The sequence below is a fragment of the Medicago sativa genome, chromosome 7 (genome assembly GCF_051527215.1).
Source record: "Medicago sativa cultivar Bolivia chromosome 7, Bolivia_mono, whole genome shotgun sequence".
Taxonomy (NCBI): domain Eukaryota; kingdom Viridiplantae; phylum Streptophyta; class Magnoliopsida; order Fabales; family Fabaceae; genus Medicago; species Medicago sativa.
The window spans coordinates 12,421,317-12,447,702 of record NC_140755.1 but is presented as its reverse complement, the minus strand read 5'-3'; the positions used below and the strand labels follow the sequence as shown (position 1 = coordinate 12,447,702).

The window sequence follows — 26,386 nt, the reverse complement described above, 5'->3', positions numbered from 1 at the left end:
AAATACGCTCTTAGATTTTTAAAACATGAATGCCATGCAACATTTTGATTATGAATGCAAGACAAGCAACTGGAGTCTAACAGAGCATGTCATATCACTAGGGATTTAGGTAGACATTGACAGGGTAGACAAACCAGGGGACAAAAGATAGGTACAAGCTGTTCTTTGGATCGAACCTGCCACTTGACCGAGAGATACAAACAAGAGATGGGTACAAACTGTTCTTTGGATCAAACCTGCCACTTGACCAAGGAAATACAAACAAAAGATAGGTACAAGCTGTTCTTTGGATCGAACTTGCCACTTGACCAAGAAATACAAACAAGAGATGGGTACAAGCTGTTCTTTGGATCGAACCTGCCACTTGATTGAAAACATAGCCATATAGGCAGATACAAGCTGTTCTTTGGATCGAACTTACCACTTGATCAATACCACAACATGTAAGTAGGTGCAAACTGTTCTTTGGATCGAACTTGTCGTTTGACCGATAACAAAACATAAGCAAAGGGTACAAACTGTTCTTTGGATCGAACTTGCCGTTTGACCGGAAATATAGGCATATAAGTAGGTATCGAACTAGCCACTTGACCAATAACAAGATACAAATTGGAAGTTGGATTTAGAAAGATTCAAATTGAGAGTAAGTTGATATTGACTTGATTTGAAGGTAGACATGACCATTTTTGTTGGCCCAAAAGCAAATTGAGAATGGATTAACATTGACAAAGACATTGAATTGAAAGTTTGAGATTGAAAGAGAGATTGAAAATTGAAATTAATCAGAGACATAGACATAGACATTGAATTGGAGAGTTGAAATTGAATTGAATTGGAAATTGGAATTAAATTGAGTTAAATTGACATTGAAATTGGATTGAAAGTTGAGATTGAGTTTGAATTTGACATTTGAATTGAATTGAAATTGAGATTGGATCGAAATTGGAGACTGAGTTGAGTTTGAAAGTGAAGATTGAGTTGAGTTGGGAAATTGAAATCGGGAATGCAACATGTTTGTATGGTATAACAAGATTATTGAATGTATGAGCATGTAAAATGCGTGATTATGCATGTATGAATGCTTGAAATGCATGATTGGTTTGTAGTTTGACAGAGAAATTTCACAGAGGCAGACGAAACATTGGAAGATTGGGCACGTAGTGGCTCGTGCTGCAACATATTCACATAGGAATCCTCTTTGGAGAGACCGTCATTGAGAGACGTATCGAAACCATGGCTGAGGGTAATAAAACTTGTAGAGGAGGGACCTTTGGAAGATTCTTGGATACAGGTCGCCGTTGTTAGGCGTGTCAGTGCTGGGTAAACATTGGATGTTCGTATCTGTGATCAACGCTCTTCAACATTTCATTCTTTCATTCTTTCATTTTTCAATCCCATTTTCGTCTGAACCGCCCTTTCGGGTTTTCGATTCACCGGGGAATAAAATTCTTTTCATTGCCCCATTTTTGCCTGAATTGCCTTCATAGGTTGTCAACCAGCGGGGTGCTCATTTTTGCCTAAGCCGCCCTTTCGGGCTTTCGACTTAGCGAGCCTTTCATTTTCATTTTTTTCAATTTTTTTCATTTTCATTCTGTTTTTTCATTCTTGCCATTGACCACAGATCATCCTGGGGAGTAACCTGCTCATAACATGTATTGAAATAGACATTGACACTCATTTATTCATGCATGTTTCATTGAAATGTACCCTATTGCTCAGGTTTGCTTTCAAAATAGACAGGAAAAGATTTTTCAATTTTCGAAAATGTTTGTTTCATACAATGACATCATCAAATAGAAGGAAAATATTTTGTATATAGCATCGAAAGTAGAAAGAAAGATAAAGTTTCAAACAATAACACAGGCTCAAATTGATGTAGAAGAGTGAAATTTAGCCAAAGGCATAACTCCACGGATTTACAAAGCTTGGAAAATGGTAATTTCATTGTTTGGTGATACATTGAACATGATAACCACTACATTTCATAGAAATTTTGAATTCACAAGTACAGAAGCTTCGGATGAAGACGATCACTGATAGTTGCAGATGCCCCAAGGGATGATGGCGGTTTGCCAGCTATAGTTACTTGTCTTTTATCAACCTCATTCTTGCATGAACCGCCCTTTCGGGTTTTCGGCTCATCGAGGCGCTCATTCTTGCCTGAGCTGCGTACAATCTCAGCGAGCTTTTTCATATTCATTTTTTTGTCCCTAACTTTTGCCTGGATCGCCCTTTCAGGTTTTCGATCCACCGGGAAGCGCATTTTTGCCTAGGCCGCCCTTTCGGGTTTTCAACCTACCAAGCTGTTCTTTTCTTTCTAGACAAAGTATTTCTTGACTATATCGGCATTAACAGGATTTGGGAGTTCAACACCATCCATGTGTGTAAGGATTAAAGCACCACCAGAGAAAGCCTTCTTGACAACATAAGGACCTTCATAGTTAGGTGTCTACTTGCCCCTTGGGTTGGGCTGCTGACTTATCCTCCTTTTCAATACAAGTTCGCCTTCCTTGAATTCTCGAGGTCAGACTTTCTTGTCAAAAGCATTCTTCATTCGCACTTGGTACAACTGTCCATGAGCCATAGCATCCATACGTTTCTCTTCAATCAAATTCAATTGGTCATACCGACTTTGACACCATTCAGCCTCAGTTAATTTTGCTTCCATGATCACTCAGAGAGACGGAATCTCCACTTCCAGAGGGAGAACTGCTTCCATACCATATACCAAGGAGAAAGGAGTTGCCCCGTTTGAACTGCGCACCGTAGTACGGTAACCATGCAAGGCAAACGGTAGCATCTCATGCCAGTCTTTGTAAGTAGTGACCATCTTCTGAACAATCTTCTTGATGTTCTTGTTAGCGGCCTCAACTGCACCATTCATCTGAGGTCTATAAGGAGAAGAGTTGTGATGTTCAATTTTGAATTCTTCACATAAAACTTGCATCATGCTATTGTTCAGATTGGAACCGTTGTCAGTGATGATCTTGTTGGGAACACCATATCGACAGATGATGTTATTCTTGATAAACTTGACAACCACTTGCTTGGTCACGTTTGCATAGGAAGCAGCTTCAACCCACTTGGTGAAATAGTCAATTGCCACTAAAATGAAACGATGTCCATTGGAAGCTTTTGGTTCAATTCTTCCGATCATGTCAATGCCCCACATAGAGAAAGGCCATGGGGTAGATATAACATTGAGGGCATGTGGAGGCACATGAATCTTGTCAACATAAATTTGACACTTGTGGCATCTCTTGGCATGTCTGTGGCAGTCACGCTCCATAGTTATCCAGTAATAGCCGGCTCTTAATAGTTTCCTTGACATGGTGTGGCCCGAAGCATGGGTCCCAAAAGTACCATCATGTACATCATGCATCAACTTCTCAGCTTCCTGTTTGTCAACACACCTCAACAAGACCATGTCATAGTTCCTCTTGTATAGGATTTCTCCGTCCAGAAGGAATTTGCTAGCCCATCGTCTCAAGGTCTTTTTATCCCTGTTGGAAGCACCAGGTGGATATTCATGATTCCGCAAGAATTGTTTGATATTATGATACCAAGGCTTTCCATTATTCACATCTTTATCAGCTTGATCTAGCATATTTTCAATAGTAAACACATGAGCGGGTCTATCAAGACGCTGCACCTTGATTACGGGCACGTCATTCCAGTGATTTACACGAAACATGGAAGACAGAGTAGCAAGAGCATCAGCCATCTGGTTTTCATCCCGAGGGATGTGGTGCAGCTTAACCTTGGTAAAGTATGTCAACAGACGTCTTGCATAGTCAGGGTAAGGGATTAGCTTCTCATGATGAGTCTCCCATTCACCCTTTATCTGATTAATAACAAGTGCAGAATCTCCATAGATGTCAAGGTGCTTAATTCTCAGGTCAATGGCTTCTTCAATGCCCAAAATGCATGCTTCATATTCAGCTATGTTGTTCGTGCATTCAAAAGTTATTCGAGCAGTGAAAGGAATGTGGTGCCCCTGCGGAGTGACAATGATGGCCCCAATTCCTTTACCATAAGCATTAACAGCACCATCAAACACCAATCCCCACGTGCTATTAGGATCCGGCCCTTCATTGATCAGTGGTTCTTCACAGTCTTTCGCTTTCAAATACATAATCTCTTCATCAGGGAAATCAAACTTAATCGGCTGGTAATCATCAAGAAGCTGACAAGCAAGATGCTCAGCAAGGATACTTCCTTTGATTGCTTTCTGAGCTTTGTACACAATATCATATTCAGATAACAACATTTGCAATCGTGCGATCTTTCCAGTAACAGCAGGCTTTTCAAAGATGTACTTGATTGGATCCATTCGGGATATCAACCAAGTTGTATGATTCACCATATAATGACGCAGGCGTTTGGCAGCCCAAGCTAAAGCACAACAAGTCTTTTCAAGCACCGTATACCGAGTCTCACAGTCGGTGAACTTCTTGCTCAGATAGTAGATAGCATTTTCTTTCTTTCCAGTCTCGTCTTGTTGACCGAGAACACAACCCACAGAATCATCTAACACTGACAGATACATAATCAAAGGCCTTCCTTCCACTGGCGGGACAAGGATAGGTGGTTCTAACAAGTATTCTTTAATGCTATTAAAAGCTTCCTGGCATTCATCATTCCATACAACAGGCTGATTCTTTCAGAGCAATTTGAAAATTGGTCCACAGGTAGTAGTCATGTGAGATATGAATCTTGAAATATAATTCAGACGTCCGAGGAAACCTCTGACTTGCTTTTCAGTTTGATTGGCCGACATCTCTCTGATGGCTCGGACTTTATCAGGATCAACTTCAATGCCTCTTTGACTGACAATGAAGCCTAGCAACTTTCCAGATCTTACACCGAATGTACACTTGTTAGGATTCAACCGCAGCTTGTACTTTCTTAATCTTTCAAACATCTTTTTCAAATACGCAACATGCTGCTCCTCATCACTTGATTTCACAATCATGTCATCAACATATACTTCAATCTCTTTGTGAATCATATCATGAAACAGAGTTGTCATACCTCTTTGATAGGTAGCACCAGCATTTATCAAGCCAAACGGCATCACTTTATAACAGAACGTTCCCCATGGAGTGATGAAGGACGTCTTTTCTCTATCCTCAGGTGTCATCCGTATCTGGTTATAGCCAGAGAAACCATCCATAAAAGAGAACACTTTAGACTGAGCAGTACTGTCAACAAGCACGTCAATATGAGGCAATGGGAAATTATCTTTTGGACTGGCTTTATTCAGATCTCTGTAATCAACACACATTCGTACTTTTCCATCTTTCTTCGGTACTGGTACAATGTTGGCAATCCACTTAGGATATTCAGCCGTCATGAGGAAACCCGCATCAATTTGCTTCTGCACCTCAGCCTTGATTTTAAGAGCCATGTCTGGACGAGACCTTCTCAATTTCTGTTTGACAGGAGGACATTCAGGTCTTGTCGGTATCCGATGTTCCACAATCTTGGGATCTAGACCCGGCATATCTTTATAGGACCATGCAAAGACATCTGGATAATCATGGAGAAGCTGAGTAATCTTCCTCTTCACCTCTGGCTCAAGTGCAGCACCGATCTTGATCTCTCGCTTGTTTTCTTCAGTACCCAGGTTGATAAGCTCAATCTCTTCCCGGTGAGGTTGAATGGCTCTTCTTTCTTGCTCAAGCAGTCGAGTGATCTCATACGGTATCTTTTCATTATCCTCCTCATCTTCAGCTTCATATACAGGGAATTCAAAATTTGGAGGAACCATAGGGTCACTGTGTTCAACGGGTTTATTGTGGTTCAATCTGCATAATATGATTGGGATGATTTTTAGAAAAAGTTTTTCATGCAGATTTTTGAAATTAATAAGAAAATACAGATGTTTTGGTTTTTTCTGGCATTACCATTATTTCCAAGAAAAAGGCACTAAGGAAAAGTATAAAAACAAAGAGTCGTGAGAAAGACGACAACTTTTATTGATAACGGCAATGCCGAAACAAACATGCCCTTACAATGATATCACTTTCGCCTTGGGCAGAGCGAAAGGATTGTTATTTTGAAAACAAAAAAGCATGAGCAACAAGACACATTACATGGAAGCATGCATGACTAAAGGAACATCAATGGCTTCCCAATTTCTCACGGTGCCTCCTGGTACAACAAATGTAGGCACATAACTACTTTCATCAGCATCTTCAGCAATAGCATTGATAAACCCAGCACTGTAGAAAGTTCCTGTTGAAACGTCGGAGGTTGGGGAGAATCCCAGGCCCTCTTTACGCTTGTTTTCCAAAATCTGTATCACTTTGCCCCAGCCAGCAGCCTGCCCTTCTTGAACAGCCTTCTGGGCATCTTTCAATGAGGCCATAGCAGTACCAGTTCTTCGAGGCTCCGCGCCTTCAACAGTCAAGCCTTGAAATGGCGTCCCTTCAGCGGTCCCTGCTTCAACACAAGAGAAAGATGACACTTGGCTAACCAGATATGCCTCTTCACCATGCACAGTGACAAGCTTACCATTCCTCACGAACTTGAGTTTCTGATGCAAAGTAGAAGTTACTGCTCCAGCGTCGTGAATCCACGGTCTTTCGAGGAGACAACTGTAAGAAGCATTGATGTCCATGACCTGGAAAGTAATCTGAAATGTTTCGGGACCAATGGTAATTGGCAAGTCTACTTCCCCAAGAACATCCTTGCGAGATCCGTCGAAAGCCTTAACCAGATAGCTACTTCCCCTCAGAGAAATTCCATGATGACTCAATTGTCTCAGTGTAGACTCAGGCATTACATTTAAAGATGATCCAGTGTCCACCAGCACATTGGATATCATGTCAGACTTGCAGTGCACTGAGATGTGCAGGGCCAAGTTGTGGTGTTTTCCTGCTTCGGGGAGCTCATCATCACCAAACCCCAAGTTATTGCAAGCAGTAATGTTACCCACTATTCCATCGAACTGACCCACAGAGACTTCATGATCAACATAGGCCTGTTCCAGCACTTTCATCAACACTTTCCTGTGAGCTTCTGAGCTCAAAAGCAGAGACAAGATGGATATTTTTGACGGAGTTTGAAGCAGCTGGTCTATAATCTTATAATCGCTCTTTTTAATAAGCCTCAGAATTTCGTCCAGATTAGATTCTTCAATAGACTGGCCGGATGGGCCGGTGTTCTTGTCAACAGGAGGAGCAACCGGTGGAGTTATGGTAGCCACAGGTGTAACCACCTTCTTTTGGAACAAGGGTGGACGGACCTTTCCGCTTCTCAGAGCTGTAATTTCTCCCGCAACATTATCAACCGTAGCTGGGGATACTAGAGGCACTTCCACCCCATTCTCAATCATAGTTGCATCATACTTGTAAGGGATTGCCTTGGTAGAGGCATAAGATACTGGACCAGGTAATCTGATCACTAAGGGCTCAACATTCCTTGCCTTAGATGCACTTTCAGCGGGAGAATCATGAAACACTGGCACAATCATACAAACATCACTGGCAATCAAGTGCTTGTCATCCATCAGGCTCTGTATATCATCTTGCACCACACAACAGCCCATAGGATTTTGAAGACATTCTGAACAAGAAGCATGATCATGATTGAACAAAGAAGCCTGGCAAAGTTTGACATGTAGCGGTACCAAGGGAGTAACAATATTGCGGACATCCAACATGGGACCCTCTTGGGGAACAGGGACTCTTTCAAAAGCCTCGATCATGTTAACTACGGCATGGTTTGGAAGTGGATTGTCAAGAACATGAGGAACACTATTCTCAAAGGTCAACCTTCCTCTGTCTATCAGATCCTTTACAACATATTTCAAAGCATAACAACCTTCAACATCATGGCCTTGAGCACCCTGATGGAATTCACATGTAAGATCCTATCGGAACCTAGGAGGCAAGGGATTAGGTGGAGGCCTGCCTGGTCTGGTGACACAATGTCCCTTAGCAAGTAGAGTTGGGAGAAGATCAGCATACCGCATTGGTATTGGTGGAAAATAAGTCCTGGGCCGAGGACCCTATTGCTGCTGCTGCTGTTGAGCAGGAGGCTGTTGTTGTACTTGTTGAGCAATGGCATTAACGGGCACTGGTGATTGACCCGGTGGCAGAGGATATTGTTGGTAGAATGGCGGGAAGAAAGGATGTTGAGAGTACTGCATATATTGGTAGGGAAATGGTAACTGAGTAGCATTAGCAGGTGTAGACTGATTACCAGATACCATCCCTACTTCGGATTCTTTCTTCTTATGGTGGCCATTACCATACTTCTTAGGTACGCTAGTTGAGGATTCACCCTTCTCAAGAACAATAATACCCTCTCTGACAGCCTCCTCTAGACGAGTTCCCATAGTAACCATGTCGGAGAAATTATTTGGAGCAGAGACTATCATTCTTTCAACATATTCTTTCTTCAAAGTCTTCAGGAACGTCTGCGTTAATTCTTCCTCATCAAGCCGAGGAGAAACAAGGGCAGCTGCCCCTCTCCATCTCTGAGCATATTCACGGAAGGTTTCATCTGACTTCTGAGACAAGGACTTAAGAGAATCCCTATTCGGCTTCAAGCGGGTATTGAACTCATAATGATTTTCAAAAGCAGCAGCAAGTTCCTCAAAAGTATGGATATTGTCCTTGCTCAAACCCGTATACCAGTCTGCCGCATCTTCCATCAAGCTATCCTGAAAGCAGTGAATCATCAGTGCATCATTATCTGCGTAGTTGGCCATCTTTCGGACGTACCGAATGACATGGCTGTGTGGACAAGAAGTTCCATTGTACTTGTCAAAATCTGGCACTTTGAACTTCTTAGGAACCTCAAATCGGGATACCAAGCATAGATCACGAGCCTTAGCAGAGACACCGTTCCCACGGTTAGCTTTAACCTCACGGAGTTCTCCAGCTAACTCTCTTAACTGTCTTCTCATAGCTTCCATTATAGGGTCTTGCCCACGCGGAGTGTCAACATCAATCACTTGTTGCACAGTGTGTACAACAGGGTCGGTAACAACAGTAGTTACTTGAGGCATAGAAGTACTTGCACCAGCAAAAGTCGTCATAGGAATCTGTCCTTGACCAGCAAAACCGGAGACACCAGCAGCACTATTAGGAGAATAGAAAGCTGAGAGCCCATAAGGACGTCCATTGGGCATAACAAACCGAGCATCAGACATCACAGTAGACAGTGGGATAGATGGAATCACTTCAGTAGAAACTGGAACAGATGTGGCTGGTTGTTCTTGTGCAGCCATCATAGTGGACATAGCGTCATGAGCCTTAGCCAAGTCTTCTTTCATAGCAGCCAATTCGGCACAGAGCTGAGCATTTTCTTCTTCAAAGTTAGCCATGATTCTTCTCTTGTAAAATCTTGTTTGATGAACTCTGTCTGGTTGGTAAACCTCACGAGCACGAGCCACCTTTCAGACTGCGGCGGACAAAACCAGGAGGCAATGAGCACGAGAGAAATCTTTAGTGACCAATGAATGAATATGATGCATGAAATGTGTAAATGCATATGCAAAAAGATTCTTTTAATGTTATCGAAGGGTTTTAGACTAATTGGAGCTCTTGTAAACATTACTAAACAACATAAACGGGAAACAAACAACCAACATATAGTTTTACAAGACGATTCCCTTTGAAATGCTAAGCCAAGGGATAGACTTTGAAATGTAAAACAACATAAACAAATGGAAATAACAACAGGAAATGGGGATCCTCAAGCATAGGAAGTGGAAGCATCATCCTCAGACTCAGACTCAGACTCATAGCTGCAGTATCGTGCGTAGAAGTCACGGGCACCCCTAGCCCTCTTGGAATCCCTCATAAGTAATCTATCTTTTTCTTCAATCTCTCTCCTAGCCTTAGCTAACTCTTTCTTCAGTGTCATCACCTCATGAGTCTTCTGCTCATCCTTTCCATCCAAAGTCATGATCAAGTTCTCAGCCTCATAGTATCTAGTCTTCCACTGATGCTTCTCCCGACTCTCCATAGCTAGATGCTCCTGATACATCTCCTGAGTAGGTGGTAGTAGAGGTAAACGCATGGTAGGAATAGATGCAGACACATATCTCATAGGGGGGTAAGGCATTCCAATCTCCTCAGCTTGGTTTATCACCCACTGTGTATAGGCCTCATGAGCAACACCGGACCTTACACCCATATGCTTCACCTCTTTCTTCCGAAGCTTGGACCTAGCTTCCATGAAATCTTCACTTATTCCTGTGGGAGCATTGGAATAGTGGAAGAAGTAGGGAGATTTAGCAAGATTGATGGGCTTTTCTTTCATCGGGAAACCAAATTGTCGCAAGGCGAGCTCCGGGTTATAGTTGATTCCACCCCGGGTACCAAGAAGAGGTACATTAAGAAACTTCCCACCACCAAAGATAATTTCCTTAACTCTAGAAGCTGGAGTGAGCCAAACCACTTCATTAGGAGTGAGAGCCATAATCCTCTATGAAATGGACCAATTCTCCGGATTGTCATGGAAAGACTTTGGAAGGTGCAAAATAAACCACCTATAGAGGAGAGGTACACAGCAGAGAATATATCCACGACCCTTGCCGGATCGATCATGAATAGCATGGTATGTGTCAGCTAGCAAAGTGGGAACCGAAATCTTGGAGTGGAAGATCATAATAGCATTCATGTCCACGAAGTCATCAAGATTTGGAAAGAGAATAAGCCCATAGATGAGAAGTGCAAGAATATCTTCAAGAGTGTCCTGACAAGTGGTCTTGAGGTTGGCTTTCTCAAGTAGATACTTCGAAGTGAACCCTCGGATGCGAGCCTTAGTGACAAGATTCTTGGAGACATCGGTGGTCTTGAGATAGAGATCTTTAGCAATAACCAATGGAGTAGGAGGATTATCAAGTCCCGCGAAGGGTACCCCCTTAGCAATAGATAGACCCATCAAGCAAGAATAAGCCTCTAGAGTAGGCACCAACTGGAAGTCGGGAAAAGTAAAGCACCGATAGTCCCGATCATAGAATTGCACTAGAGTATGCACAAGCTTCTCATCCACATTAGTCTGGAGGAGAGTAAGTAAAGCCCCGTAACGGTGTCGGAAACCAGTCGGATCCTCGATCTTGAGTGCCAAATCTCTCAAACTAGCCAAATCCACTTCCTTGAACTTGTAGGACTTAGTCTTCCCCATTCCTACAATGTTTACAAATTCAATTTGTCTAAGCCCTTCGATAAATGCATGGAAAAAAGTTTATGCATGTATGCATGTATGCATGATTATGTTCAAGTTCGGAGAAGACACGGTGGGTTGAAGTTCAAAGTCGAGGAGTCATGGGTGGACAAGGTGTCCGGTGAGACTAGGGCTTTAGGAGATAGTAACCGGAATTCTAAAAAGGTTCCCAAGTTGCAACCTCTCCGACGTATATCACGGTGTCACGAGACAACACTCGCTCCATGATTATGCGTAAGAAGGTCTAACTTGAGTGTAGTATCACGTGACGACTAAAACTCGAGACAACACTCGGTTTAGCCTCCGCACTACATCCTAGAAAATGGCCATGGATGGGTTCGGTTATCTGCGGTTCATAGCGTCATAGAACAATTAGAAGTAAAGTGCCTAAACGCGACAACACGCGCCGACAACATCACCCCCAAAATGCCTCAGCTATGTGGGATTGATCGCATAATCCAAAGCACGAGAACCCCTGGAATGAATTGTCGATTATATCCCTCCTAAATCCTAAGTTCACTCAGCCCGGGTGCAGGACTTTTGATATTCTCACCCCACACGTTTGCAAGAGATTAAACATTTATTCACATAGGAAAGCAAGTAAAAGAAACAAGTAAAAAGAGCGCAAGCGTGGAAATAAAGACTAGGCGTAACTCTCAAATCTCCCCAGTGAAGTCGCCAGCTGTTTTATCTTGGTTTTCGGGTGTCAAACATTGATTACGTTTGAACCTTTTTAACCAGTGATATCTCATTTTTTCTTGGGAAGGGAAAAAATAAGCAAAACCCTTGAGAATCGAGGTCCGGGAGTTGTTTTCGCTACGGGAAGGTGTTAGGCACCCATAACGACTATAGTATCCTATAGGAACCGTCTTTAATTTCTACGCGTGCGCTTTATTTTTAGATGCTATTTAAGAAAGTGATATTAAGCCTAAGAGTTTTCTAAGTGAAGAATTGGAGGGAGGAGAATGTGTTTGAATTTTTATTTTATTTGAATTGAAGGAATTTTGATTCCTTGCCTACGTACCCGTTTAAGGGATCAAATCCACCGTAGTTCTCTTCCAAAAATGTTTTGTTTTTGTTGGTTGATTTTAAGTTTGAAAATGGGATTTTGAAGAATAAGAGAGAGAGGCCTTAAAGGCATGAGATTTAAGGAAAAAAGTGAGGTTTAATTAGTTATTTTGAAAAAAGGGTCAAGTATGATTAAAATTCATTATAATTTTGATTAAGAAAATAAAAGAGAATACAATGGGATTTTGGATCCCAAGGTTTATTATGAAAAAAGATTTGAGTGATGTTGTTCAAGTTGTTTTTGGAAAATGATTTTTCTAAGTGTAAATCCTAGGCATTCATCTAAACATACAATCCTAAACATACACCTAAACATGCATATCCTAGCCATACATCTAAAAATATCTATGTGATGTGTGTGCATGTGTCAGTGCTTGTGTCGGTGTACATCATTGGAGTCCATTGTCCTTTACATCATTGGCCTAGATACATTCTATGGTCTTGCAAGAATTTAAATGACATGAAAGTAATATTACAAGTCCCTAATTCTTTACATTCCAACTTTTGGCATGAAAATTAAAGTGTAAGATATAAATTGGAAAGGAAGGATGATATGCTTATGAAACATGAAACAAAAGGGTTAGTAGAATAAGATGTAAAATGAAATGGAAGCAAGCAAAAAGAGCATAGTAAAGTAACTAGAATTTAACAAGGAAATAGCCAAAAATTTAACCAAAAGAAAGCATGATGAGATAGTACTTAAAGCTACTAGAATTCTAAGGCAAAACTAAGGCCTATAATCCTCACATCAATGGCAATATTCCAAAGGTTTTAAATCAATCATGATGTGAGAAATCAATGGAAATTAGCATGCAATACAATCATAGTATTTTCAAGCCTATTTGTACTTTATTTAACACAAGAAACCCACCTTATTCACAAGGTGAGGGATCCATAACAAAACAGCAAGCACATACTAAAAAGAAACAAAATCACTCCAAGAATGACATACTCAAAGTCACACTTATGCACCAAAATTCAAGGACAAAATCACATCACAATTTTCACAAAAGTCTTAACAAAAAGTGGCAAAAATGACAAAAACAAACACACATTATTTTTGAAGTAGGTTTTAACATGTAACTATATTCCAAGGAACAAGTATCAAGTGCTAAAAATTGATCACATCAACATTCACAAAACACTTAGAAATTTTCATTAAGATTCGAGTAAAAATGAATACAAAGTATTAATCAAGAATCAAGATAATTTTTACATATCGTGATCAAGATTTAGCATGCAAGATACCCCAAAATTCATCAAAAGACACAAGAAAATTATTGGAAATTTTGTGGAATTTTTCCAAGAGTTTTTGAATGAACAAGGGTGTAAAAAGCATTCATGGGGGTATACGCAGCAAACAGAAAACAGGCCTAGGCAGTTCAAAAACGGGCTTGGGTTAAGGCCTAAACGGTGGGTCGGGTTACTGGATTCTGGGGTAGCATCAATACAAACCATCAGATTAAGATCCAAGGGCAAAGAAATGAAGATGCATAGCATTATTGTGTACCGGCATGCGTGGAAAAACAGGGAGTATATATATACGTTTCAACTAGCAAAGGATCCATTTGTTTTCAAAAAACTTGCTGAAACAAAACAAAACAGCACCGTCCCCCAAACACCTTCTTCTCCGGCGAGTTTGAAGCTTCCGGCATGGCGGCCGGTGGTGGCGCCACCGTGTCGGAGCTTCAAAACTCCACCAAACTTAAAAAATTTTACACGTCTCAAATCCTCTCTCCTTCCTCTATTCAAATCCGCAAACAAAATTTTCAATAAATAAACCTCAGAGTCTAGATCTACGGGAAGTTAAATGAGAAAAGATGAATGAAACGCTACCTTCAAAGAAGCTTCAGTGCGCCTCGGACTTGATCCACGCGAATCCAGTACACTACGGGTTTGATTTCTCTTCTTCTTTCGCTGATTTCGCGAATCCAGTACACTACGGGTTTGATTTCTCTTCTTCTTTCGCTCCAACTTTGTTTCGTTCCGGTGATTAACGACTTTCTGCTGTTCGAATTTGCTCCACCTTGTGCCTTGCGTTTACGTTATGCGACGGGATCCATTTGAACACGATAGTGATGTGGTTTAATTCACGAACTTGCTATTGAAAGGCTTGAATGAACAGTGATCCGAAATGGACTTTGAAACGGTTTGGAAGCAGATTATGTGAGCTTTGCGTGTGATTCAGTTCTTGAGGATTGTGTGAATCGGCGAAAACAAAATTCTGGAATTGGTGATTTTTTTTGGTGAATTGGTGAAGGTCGATGAGGGTGATGGTGGTGGAAGAAGCTTAGAAGTGGTGGTTAAGGTTCGTTATGGAGGTTTGTGGTGGTTGTGGAGGTTGGAGGAAATTGGTTAGGGTGGTTGAGTGGTGGTGAGAGTTGGTTACGGTGGAGAGAGAAAATTGAGGGGTTGAAGATGAGTTAGTTAGATCAGAGAGAAAGAGGGAGAGAAATGAGAGAAAAAAGTTTGTGATTTTTTTTGTGGAATTTGTAAAAAAATGATTGGTGTGGACTTTGACCTTGACTTGGACCTTTATAGGTGATGTGGTAAGCCTTGGACCAATTGGAGTGGGACATGTGGCACTTGGACCCTAACAAACTTTGACCAACTTTGACCTGCAAAATAACAAACTACAAAGGACCAAAATGCAAATAACAAGACTTTAAGGACTAAAATGCAATTAAAACTAAAATCGATTAAAAAATGTAAAATGGAAAATAACTTAAAGTGAAACGATTAAAAATAACAAAACGGACTAAAACGAACCAATTACTTAAATGAGGTACTTTAAAGTAACCTCTGTCTGCCGAAATTTCGTGTGAAATGACCAAAATGCTCCTAGAGACTAAAACGACTTAAAATGATTCAAATGCAATTTTAAAATGGTTTTTTGACATGGAATTAAAGCAAGAGTTTATACAAGCAAAATTAAAAGACTCAGAGACAATTTTTAGAAATTAGACAGGGTTTTAACACATGAAAAGACTAAAATGCCCCTAGGGGCTAAACTGACTCAAAATGACTCCAAATGCAATTTTTGAAATGGATTTTGACATGAGATTGAAGCAAGGACTTATTCAAACCAATTGAAGAGACTCAAACAATTTTTCAAAGATTGAAAGAAATTTTAACATAGGAAATGACTAAAATGCCCTTTTCCCATGAATTTTGCAAACAATATTGAAATAAGATGCAGAGGAAGATGCAATTGATCAGAGACATATCAAATGACTTGAAACACAAGAAAAGAAGAGTTGAGCTAGTATTTTTAGGTCCAAAATTAGGGTATAACAATATGCAATAAGTAAATGATAAAATGCAGAGTAACAAACCTAAACTAAATAAAAATGCATGAGAAAGAAAAAATAAATAAATAAATAAATGAATGCAAATGGGCCACCAGTTCTATGGAATCTTTGATTTGGAGAGCAGCCACGACAACTCTTTGATTGGAAAAATAGAGCTGTAAAAGTCTGGAAACTTTAATTGAGTATCAATTCCCTCGAACAATTCGATGCAAACTGCTATGTAAGGAACCGTACTGCAAAACAATGGACTAAACAAACAAATAATAATAACTAGGCACAAACACATGTACCTACAGTACCTAAACACAAACAAAACTTTAAATAAAGAAGAATGAAGCCACGGCAGTAGTGTTGTAAGCAAGCACCATTAAATGGAATAGCCACTCCAAAACCGCAAAAACAAGAAAGAAACAACAAAACGGAACAACAAGCAAGCAATGGAACAGTAACGTGAAAATTGAAATAAAGGAACTAATTACTTGTGAATTAAATTGGGAACAATGACGTGAATGCATATGATAAAATGGACAATTGAAAGTTGCTATTGAAAAAGAAAATATCGTTCAGAATTATTATCAAAATACGGCAGCTAGCAAACAGTATAGGATGGGAATCAAAATATTATGTATTAGCATGGAATCAATGGAACTAGTATGAATAAAAGCACACGTAGAAGCAAGTTAATTGAATTTGAATGAACTGTAATTATATGAAATGTAATAGCAGAATATATACAAATGAAACCGCACCAACAAGAGTAAAAAGGAATAATTGAGAAAACTAGAATTCGCAATTCAATAGAAAGTACTGATCAAAACTCTAATATAAATCAAAATATATATTACGGGAAAACAACTAATAAACTGGAGTGAAAGAGAATAGTAGAAAACTGAAACTTTTGAATTGGGATGAATCGTAATGATATAAAAATGGTAATTGAGAGCAAATTCAGTTTACACCGCTGAATGGAAAAAAATGGCAGAGGAACTAGGTTCTGAAATTATAATATCTTGCGACGGCTAGGGTGTGAAAATGGTTGTGAAAATTGGTTACGGTGATGCTTCTTTTTGCAGGTTTGGTCGTCCTTTGTTCTCTGCAGGTTTATGAATTTATAGTGAACGGGTTATTGGCTTAGGTTTGTTGAGAGGAAGCACAAAATTTGGTGGCTTGAGGAGGAGGAAAAGCAATGTTGTTGCTGGATTGGGATGAGGGAGCAAAACGTGAATGAACTTTTGTCGGAAACTAGCCACTTGAAATTGATTGATTTGACTCAAGATGTCCTTTTGTCGGAACTAGCCACTTGAAATTGATTGATTTGACTCAAGTTGTCCTTTCGTCGGAACTAGCCACTCGAAATTGATTAGTGACGTCTCTGGAACATATAAACTGGGGATGACACCATTGAAATTGATTTGATTTAGTGACATCTCTGGAACAGATAGACTGGGATGACACTTTCGGGAAGATAAAATATGATTTCAAACTGTTCATTGGTTCAAACTGACCGTCTGAAACATGATGAAAGGTAAACGCAAGCGGTCCATTGTTTTGGACTGGCGGCTTGAAACAAGATAAACTCAAGCGGTCCGTTGTTTGGGACTGGCGGCTTGAAACAAGAAGTAGACTCAAGTGGTCCGTTGTTTAGGACTGGCGGCTTAAAGCAAGATAAATGGTAAACCCAAGCGGTCCGTTGTTTAGGACTGGCAGCTTGGGACAAGATAAACTCAAGCGGTCCGTTGTTTGGGACTGGCAGCTTGAAAGAAGATGAACTCAAACGGTCCGTTGTTTGGGACTAGCAGTTTGAAACAAGATAAACTCAAGCGGTCTGTTATTTAGGACTGGCAGCTCAAAATACGATAAAAGGTAAAGTCAAGCGGTCCGTTGTTTGGGACCGGTAGCTTGAAACAAAAAGTAGACTCAAGCGGTCCGTTGTCTAGGACTGGCAGCTTGAAACAAGATAAATTGTAGACTCAAGCTGTCCGTTGTTTAGGACTTGCCACTTGAAACAAGATAAAATGTAGACTCAAGCTGTCTGTTGTTTAGGACTTGCCGCTTGAAACAAGATAAAAGCTCAAGTTGTCCGTTGTTTAAGACTTGCCACTTGAAACAAGATAAAAGCTAGACTCAAGCTGTCCGTTGTTTAGGACTTGCCACTTGAAACAAGATAAAGGTAGACTCAAGTTGTCCGTTGTTTAGGACTTGCCACTTGAAGCAAGATAAAGGTAAACTCAAGCTGTCCGTTGTTTAGGACCTTCCACTTGAAGCAAGTTAAAGGTAAACTCAAGCTGTCCGTTGTTTAGGACTTGCCACTTGAAGCAAGATAAAGGTAAACTCAAGCTGTCTGCTGTTTAGGACTTGCCACTTGACACTGACGGGTACACTCAAGCTGTCCGCTGTTTAGGACTTGCCACTTGAAACAAGATAAAGGTAGACTCAAGCTGTCCGTTGTTTAGGACTTGCCACTTGACACTGACGGGTGACATCTCTTGACCAGACACACTGGGGATGACACTTTTGATGATGAGAAGGTAAATGTCAGATGTTCATGCGTAGAAACTTGCGGCTTGACACAATGATAAGTAGAGACCAAATTGAAAAGACATGCCCGAAACAAGATTTTGGTGACTAATGCAATCATGTATGAATTGATATCGCGTATATGATATGTATGAATGTATGAATAAGTGAAAGTATTTATGTATGATTGTATGAATGTATGATTGTATGGATGTATGAATGTAACTTGTATGATTGTACGAACTGTATATGACAGACGACTCGATGAAACGAGACAAGATATGTAGGATGGGAGGTGGACCGACATCGCAGTACAAACACTCGGCAAACTTCCTTGGAGATGATATTATTGTGAACAAATTGAGCCATTGATGGGGTGAAACCCGGCACAAGGTAGCAACTGATACCTCCTGGGGAGAGAGCCTAATGTTTAACCGAAAGTCTGGAAGAAGTCGCCATTTGTAAACCAACGCGGAGAGCTTTTCCCCTGGCATGCTTCAACAGTCATGTTTTTTTTGTGTTTTTTTTTTTTGAAAAATCCCTAACTTTTGCCTGGACCGCCCTTTCGGGTTGTCAGTCCATCGGGAATATATTCCTTTTTTGTGCCCCTAATTTTTGCCTGGACCGCCCTTTCGGGTTTTCAGTCCACCGGGACGCTCTCTATTGCCTAAGCCGCCCTTTCAGGTTTTCAAATTAGCGAGCTTTTATTTTTGTATATATTTTTTTTGACTGTGAAAGCATTTTGCTCGAAGCAGAGGTCCTCTTCATTGTGCTTAGCCATGTTTCTCTTCTGGAACGTAACCGTTTTCGAGGCGGATGCTAATGTACGCTTCAACTACTCACGAGTTCAAAGAGAGTGTGTTTGTTGTTCACACTTTTCAAAAGATGTAAAAAAAAAGTTTCGTATTTTGAAAATTTTTGCTTCAAGTATTGTCATCAAAAATAGAAGAAATTTTTGCAAATAGAATAAATGAGAGTTCCAAATAAATGGGCACAGGCTCAAATTTGATGAATTGGGTGGTGACCTGCCAATGGCATGGCTCCACGGATCTTTGAAAATTTTGGAAAATGGTAATTGTAATGGGGAGGTACATTGAACACAATAACCGCTATACTCCCTAACAACTTTGAATGCCCCAGTTTCAAGTGTTTGATCTGCAGATGCTTCAAATCGGAGGCTCTTCTGACGACTGGATGCCCCAAGTGGACTGTACTGACTGATGCAGTTACTTGTCATGATCCTTAACTTTTGCATAGATCGCCCTATTGGGTTTCGACCTATCAGGATAATCCTTTTTGTTCATGTCTCTAATTTTTGCCTGGACCGCCCTTTCGGGTTTTCAGTCCACCGAGACGCTCATTTTTGCCTAAGCCGCTTTTTATGATTTGCGACTTATCGAGCTTTTATTCTTTGACAGAGTATTTCTTGACTGCATCGACATTGATGGGACGTGTGAGTTTGTCGACGTCCATAATTATAAAAGTCATTGCACACGAGCCTTCATAGTTAGGCGCCCACTTGCCCCTGGAGTCTGGTTGGAAAGTAGTAAAAAGTTCCCTTCTTGAAATTCATGGGGACGAACCTTTTTGTTAGAAGCTTGTTTCAAACCTCTTTTGATATATCTGTACAAGGTCGTCATGCGTTTAAACTCGATCAAGCTTGGACTTTAGCAGAACTCCTATTGACGGGACTTCAACCTCCACGGGAAGCACGATCTCCATGTTGCATATTGGGGAAGAAGGGGGGATTGCCCCTGTTGAAATGTGTACTGAAGTATGATATCTGAGCAAAGCGAATGGTAGCACCTTGAGCCAGTCTTCGTAATTGAATGTCATCTTCTGGACAAACTCCTTGACATTTTGTTTGCAGCTTCAATGGCTAAGATGCCCCAGTATGTGAGAGATCTCGTCGGGAATCTCTTCATTCTTCCCTTCTTCAGCTTCGGACACAGGGAACTCAAAGTCGGAAGAGAGTACATGGTTAATGTGTTCAACGGGTTTATTAATGCATGATTTGATTATTGATTTTGACAAGTAAGTATAAGTTATGATTATGCAGATATTTGAGAATGATTATATTTTTTGGTTTTTTGTATTACCATCTTTCGAGCACAAAATAAAACAAAGTCGGGATCAAAACAACCTTTTCATTAATGATGGAAAACACATGAAGCAAAAAGCCCTACACAAGTTCACTTTCGTCTTGGGCGGGACGAAGAGCAACAAACAAACATTATTTGAACAAATAAGTATTAGGAGGAACATCAAAAATGACCCAATTGTAGCTATCCAGTCCATGTGTCACAATATTAGGCAATATAATTTAGCAATGGATTAATTTGCACATCCGAATTCAACTTTCAAAGAGCAACATATTGGCTTCAATCAGCTTCTGGACTTCAATCTTCAAAGATAAACAGTGCTCGATGTCATGGCCGGGTGCTCCTTGATGAAAGGCACATGTGAGGTCAGGTTGATACCCAACCGGCAACTCGTTGGGCACTCGAGGAGGCTTTCTAGTTTTGACAAGGTTCTTCATGAGCAAGATGGGAAGCAGCTCCGCATACGTCATTAGGATTGGGTCAAACTGCATCTTTGGAGCCTCTTATCGAGGCTGTTGTTGATGTTGGCGTTCGGGCCCCTGCTGGAACTGCGACTGCTTTGACTCGGCCTGGAGTGTTGTGATATCTTGTCCACACTTCTCTCTTTTGTTTGCACGAGTGTCGTAGGTGCGAGTCGACTTTGGAAGAGAACAGTCGGACTACTTTGTGAAACGGGTTGACCCTTTTATGGAAAAGAAAACATTTGTGAGACTCGGAATTGAGACTATGAAATGCAAAATGATGCATGATGCTTATGCAAAAATAGACACACATTTTTTTTATCGAAGGACTTATAAAAGCTAATTTGTAAACATTATAATTGAAAATTTCATTGAATAATTAAAGTACGAGATAATTCCCTTTTAACAAAACTGAGCCAAGGGATAGACTCCAAACTACATCACAAAAAGCTAGGAAATAACATAAAGTGGTGAAACAACTGGGGAACTCTTGAGCTCCTGCAGTAGACTACTCCTCGAAATCTAGGTGCGCTCCTGCGAAGAAATCCATACACTCCTTCTAACTGATAAATTGTGCAAGCTTCGCACTTTGAGCTTGGATCTGAGCGTCTTTCTCAATCAACTGACGTTCTTTCTTGAGGAGCTTACTTCTCTGTCTTCTGATTTCTTCATCTCTTTCTTCTACCATGAGCATAGTCTCATCATATCTTCTTTTCCAAGTGGCAATTTCTCGGACTCTATCATCCAATTGTTCCTGGTGCTCTCCTAGAGTCTTAGAGGGTAAAGGTAAAGATGAAGATGGAATTGTTGCGGATACGAGCCTCGGTACCGTGTAAGGCATCTGATTCTGGATAGCTTTACTGATGACCCACTAAATGTAAGATCCATGCAGAAAATTGTCCCTTTTTTCGAGTTGGTTTCTGTTAAGTCTGTGAATACTCCGCCAAGCTTGCAAAAATTCCTCCCTTTTACCTAGGTGATTACTGTCATTGTAGTAGAACTCATTGGTTAAAGCAAGGTTACTTGGTTGGGTCTTCATTGGGTATCCCAATTGATGTCGGGCAAGGACGGGGTTGTAGCTAATTCCTCCCTCCATACCAATGAGAGGTACATTGGGATAGTCACCACACCTGATAATGACTGTCCCGTCATCCCAGGTTGGATGGTACCAAACTATATCAGCTGTTGTCAAGGCCATGATTTTTTTAGACCAGGTGGTACCTTCAAGGTTGGCTATGAAAGAACGGGGTTGAGGTAGATGAGAGACGAACCATTTGTAGAGTAAAGGTGCACAACAAAGGATAGCTCCACGAGTTGCAAGAGTTCGATCATGGATGGAATGGTAGGTGTTTGCTAGAAGAGTAGGGACGGGGTTTTTTGTAAGAAAAACTTGGATGGCACGGATGTCGACAAAATTAGGAATGTTCGGGAAAAGCACAAGACCATAGATAAGTAGGGCTAAGACAGAGTAAAAGGCATGGTTGGCGCCAGACGTCTCAAAAATGGAGGCCTGATCGTAAAGGAAATCGGTGGAGAAACCTGAGGGACCCTCTTTGGTTTGGACAATAAGATTATCTCTTACAATGGAGGCTTCAAGATGGAGGACTTTAGCAATGGTTGAGGCTTTAGGATTGGGTTCAAGGCCGCTGAAAGGTACTTTGTTAAGCACGGTTATACCGATCAAATGAGAGTACTCTTCTAGTGTAGGGACAAGCTGATAGTCTGGGAAAGTAAAACAGTGACAATGACGGTCATAAAATTGAACCAAAGTCTCCAAGACGCCTTTTGTAACATCTACATTGAGGATATCCAGCAGTTTCCCATAAAGATCGCGAAAATCATCCTTGCTAGCTACCTTCCTCCCTGGCTCCCTTAATTTAGCCACATCTGGCTTCTGGAAAGTATACTTCCTAGTGTTTCTTGTAGGAATTTCCATCTACGATATTTACAAAAGAAAAAATTTCATATAAGTCCTTCGACATTTTGATGATGAAAAAGAAAATTTTTATGAATGAATGCATGTATGCATGATTATGCTAAAATACGGAGAAAACATAGTGAGGTTAGGTCCACAATGTTGGAGTTAAGGGTAACAACGCCATTTGGTAAGGACTATGGTTTTCAAATGTACCTGTATCACGGGTTCTACCAGGTTCCCAGAGTTATCAACCACTCCCGAACACTATCGGGTTACAGAAATACTTCCGATCCAACAATGTTCGTAAGAAAGTCTCGTCTGAGTGTGGTATCGCGTCTCAACTAAACCAAGATTACTCATGATTAGCCACCGCACCACGTCCTAAAAGGCCAAGAGGGGTTAAAGGTAACTAAAGGTCCTCAACTTTTGACAGTCACTTGAAAATAACATGCCAAACACGAATACTCATGCCAACATAGTATACTTCCAAGATCCCTCAGTTGAGTGGGGTTATCACATGTGTCACAAACCAAAATTCACTCTTGGCAAGACACTATGATTATACCACCGTCCTATCTTAAATTTCTCTCAAGTTCGGGTGTAGGACTTATCTCACCACTCCCGTTTAAAAGAAAGGTGAAAGAAGAAGAAGGGAGAACGTATATACAGGTATTTCCATCTTTTTTTTTTGATTTTTTAAGCAAGTTATAGCACAAAAATTTAGGAAAAACCAAGTTAGGCTCAACCCTCTTAGGGGTCTCCCCAGTGAAGTCGCCATTTCTGTCGCGTCATTTTTTGGAGATCAAGGCTATTTGATTAGCTTATTGACTCACTAATTATTTCACGACTGAACATTTAATTTTTTTATAAAAAAGGGAAAAAAGTTCAAACACCCCATTTTGAAAAGATTTAGGGTTCGGGGGTTAGTTACATAAAGGGAAGGTGTTAGCATCCTTTATGTCCGCAGTACTTTACGGGAACCTCTTGGTTTTATTTAAAATAATGTGCTATAACTTGCTTGTTTTGAAAAAATGGATTTTGAAATGATAAAAGAAAGGAGACCTAGTTTATCTACATTTTATTGATTTGGAAGGACGAGTGTCCTCTGCCTACGTACCCGTGAGGGATCAAAACCTCGTAGTTCGGGGTAAAAATTGACGTTTGATTGGTTGTGTGTTTTTTATTAGTTTGAAAAAGGTTTTAAAAATGAAAAGCCAAGTGGCAAACTAAATTTGTTTGTGTTTTTTAATAATGACAAAAAGAGACTTGAAGTAAGATTAAATTGATTGAAGTTTGATTAAGAAAATAAAACAAAAAAGACGGTCACTTGATTTAAGATCAAAGTTTATTTAAGAAAAATATTTTTGTGATTTTTGGTCATTTGCATGTTTTTGTCACCACGAAAACCACGAAAACCTTTAACCTAATCTAGAAACAAAATAAAAGCGTAGGTATTTCCTGGCGACGTTGGATCACCACGAAAACCTTTAACCTAATCTAGAAACAAAATAAGGGGCATACACACACGCACGCACACATGCCCCTAAAGCTATTACATAAAACCTATTATACATTCTAGGGTCTGCAATAAAAAATAAATTACATTAAGGCCTAATTTTACATTCTAAAAAAACATACATGATTTACATTAAACCTAAATTACAATCTAAATTCTATGCGATAAAAATAAATGACATAAGAAAAAAATAAATAAATATGCAATAAGTAAATGATAAAATGCAGAGTAACAAACCTAAACTAAATAAAAATGCATGAGAAAGAAAAAATAAATAAATAAATAAATGAATGCAAATGGGCCACCAGTTCTATGGAATCTTTGATTTGGAGAGCAGCCACGACAACTCTTTGATTGGAAAAATAGAGCTGTAAAAGTCTGGAAACTTTAATTGAGTATCAATTCCCTCGAACAATTCGATGCAAACTGCTATGTAAGGAACCGTACTGCAAAACAATGGACTAAACAAACAAATAATAATAACTAGGCACAAACACATGTACCTACAGTACCTAAACACAAACAAAACTTTAAATAAAGAAGAATGAAGCCACGGCAGTAGTGTTGTAAGCAAGCACCATTAAATGGAATAGCCACTCCAAAACCGCAAAAACAAGAAAGAAACAACAAAACGGAACAACAAGCAAGCAATGGAACAGTAACGTGAAAATTGAAATAAAGGAACTAATTACTTGTGAATTAAATTGGGAACAATGACGTGAATGCATATGATAAAAGGGACAATTGAAAGTTGCTATTGAAAAAGAAAATATCGTTCAGAATTATTATCAAAATACGGCAGCTAGCAAACAGTATAGGATGGGAATCAAAATATTATGTATTAGCATGGAATCAATGGAACTAGTATGAATAAAAGCACACGTAGAAGCAAGTTAATTGAATTTGAATGAATTGTAATTATATGAAATGTAATAGCAGAATATATACAAATGAAACCGCACCAACAAGAGTAAAAAGGAATAATTGAGAAAACTAGAATTCGCAATTCAATAGAAAGTACTGATCAAAACTCTAATATAAATCAAAATATATATTACGGGAAAACAACTAATAAACTGGAGTGAAAGAGAATAGTAGAAAACTGAAACTTTTGAATTGGGATGAATCGTAATGATATAAAAATGGTAATTGAGAGCAAATTCAGTTTACACCGCTGAATGGAAAAAAATGGCAGAGGAACTAGGTTATGAAATTATAATATCTTGCGACGGCTAGGGTGTGAAAATGGTTGTGAAAATTGGTTACGGTGATGCTTCTTTTTGCAGGTTTGGTCGTCCTTTGTTCTCTGCAGGTTTATGAATTTATAGTGAACGGGTTATTGGCTTAGGTTTGTTGAGAGGAAGCACAAAATTTGGTGGCTTGAGGAGGAGGAAAAGCAATGTTGTTGCTGGATTGGGATGAGGGAGCAAAACGTGAATGAACTTGGACAGCTTGCATTTTTGGACTATTTTTGGATTTTGTTGGACAATAAAAAAAAAAGATAAAGACTAAAAAAAAAATACAAAAGGGATAAAGACTAAAAAATAAAATGAGATAAAAATAAAAGAAAAATAAATAAATAAATAAAGATTTTAAAAAAATGAATTTAAAGTTAATTAATTAAAAGGAATTTAAATAAAAGATGGAAACTAAATTTAAATTAAAAAATGAAAATTGAGAGAAGATGACTCGACTCGGAACCAAACATGAGGTATTTTAAAATACCTCTCTGCCGAATCTTCACTGAAAAGTCAGAGACTGATCAAGGTTAAATGACATGTGTCGGTGTATGAATGTAGGATTCTTAGGTCAAAAATTGGGGTATGACACCAGCACTATAGAAAGTTCCTGTCGAAACGCCTGAGGTCGGGGAGAACCCAAGGCCCTCTTTACGCTTGTTCTCCAAAATCTGTATCACTTTGCCTCATCCAGCAGCCTGCCCTTCTTGAACAGCTTTCTGGGCATCTTTTAATGAAGCCATACTAGCACTAGCTCTCCGGGGCTCTGCACCTTTAACAGTCAAGCCTTGAAATGACGTCCCTTCAGCGGACCCTGCTTCAACACAAGAGAAAGATGACACTTGGCTAACCAATATGCTTCTTCACCATGTACAGTGACAAGCTTACCATTCCTCACAAACTTGAGCTTCTGGTGCAGAGTAGAAGTTACTGCCCCAGCGTCGTGAATCCATGGTCTTCCGAGGAGACAACTGTAAGAAGCATTGATGTCCATGACCTGGAAAGTGATCTGAAATGTCTCAGGACCAATGGTAATCGGTAGATCTACCTCCCCAAGAACATCTTTAC

The 26,386-nt window shown here is 40.0% G+C and overlaps 1 protein-coding gene and 1 pseudogene across 1 annotated transcript; both read right to left on the bottom strand.

Moving 5' to 3' along the window:
- Positions 1–9,592: 9,592 nt before the first annotated feature.
- LOC146904322 (uncharacterized) lies at positions 9,593–13,910 on the bottom strand (annotated as a pseudogene).
- A 7,295-nt stretch (positions 13,911–21,205) lies between these two features.
- LOC146904321 (uncharacterized) lies at positions 21,206–22,582 on the bottom strand. Its single transcript, XM_085728263.1, has 2 exons — positions 21,619–22,582; positions 21,206–21,501 (listed from the first exon to the last, which is right to left on the bottom strand). Exons 1-2 carry the CDS (start codon positions 22,580–22,582, stop codon positions 21,206–21,208), a joined length of 1,260 nt encoding a protein of 419 aa, XP_085584389.1.
- Positions 22,583–26,386: the final 3,804 nt, after the last annotated feature.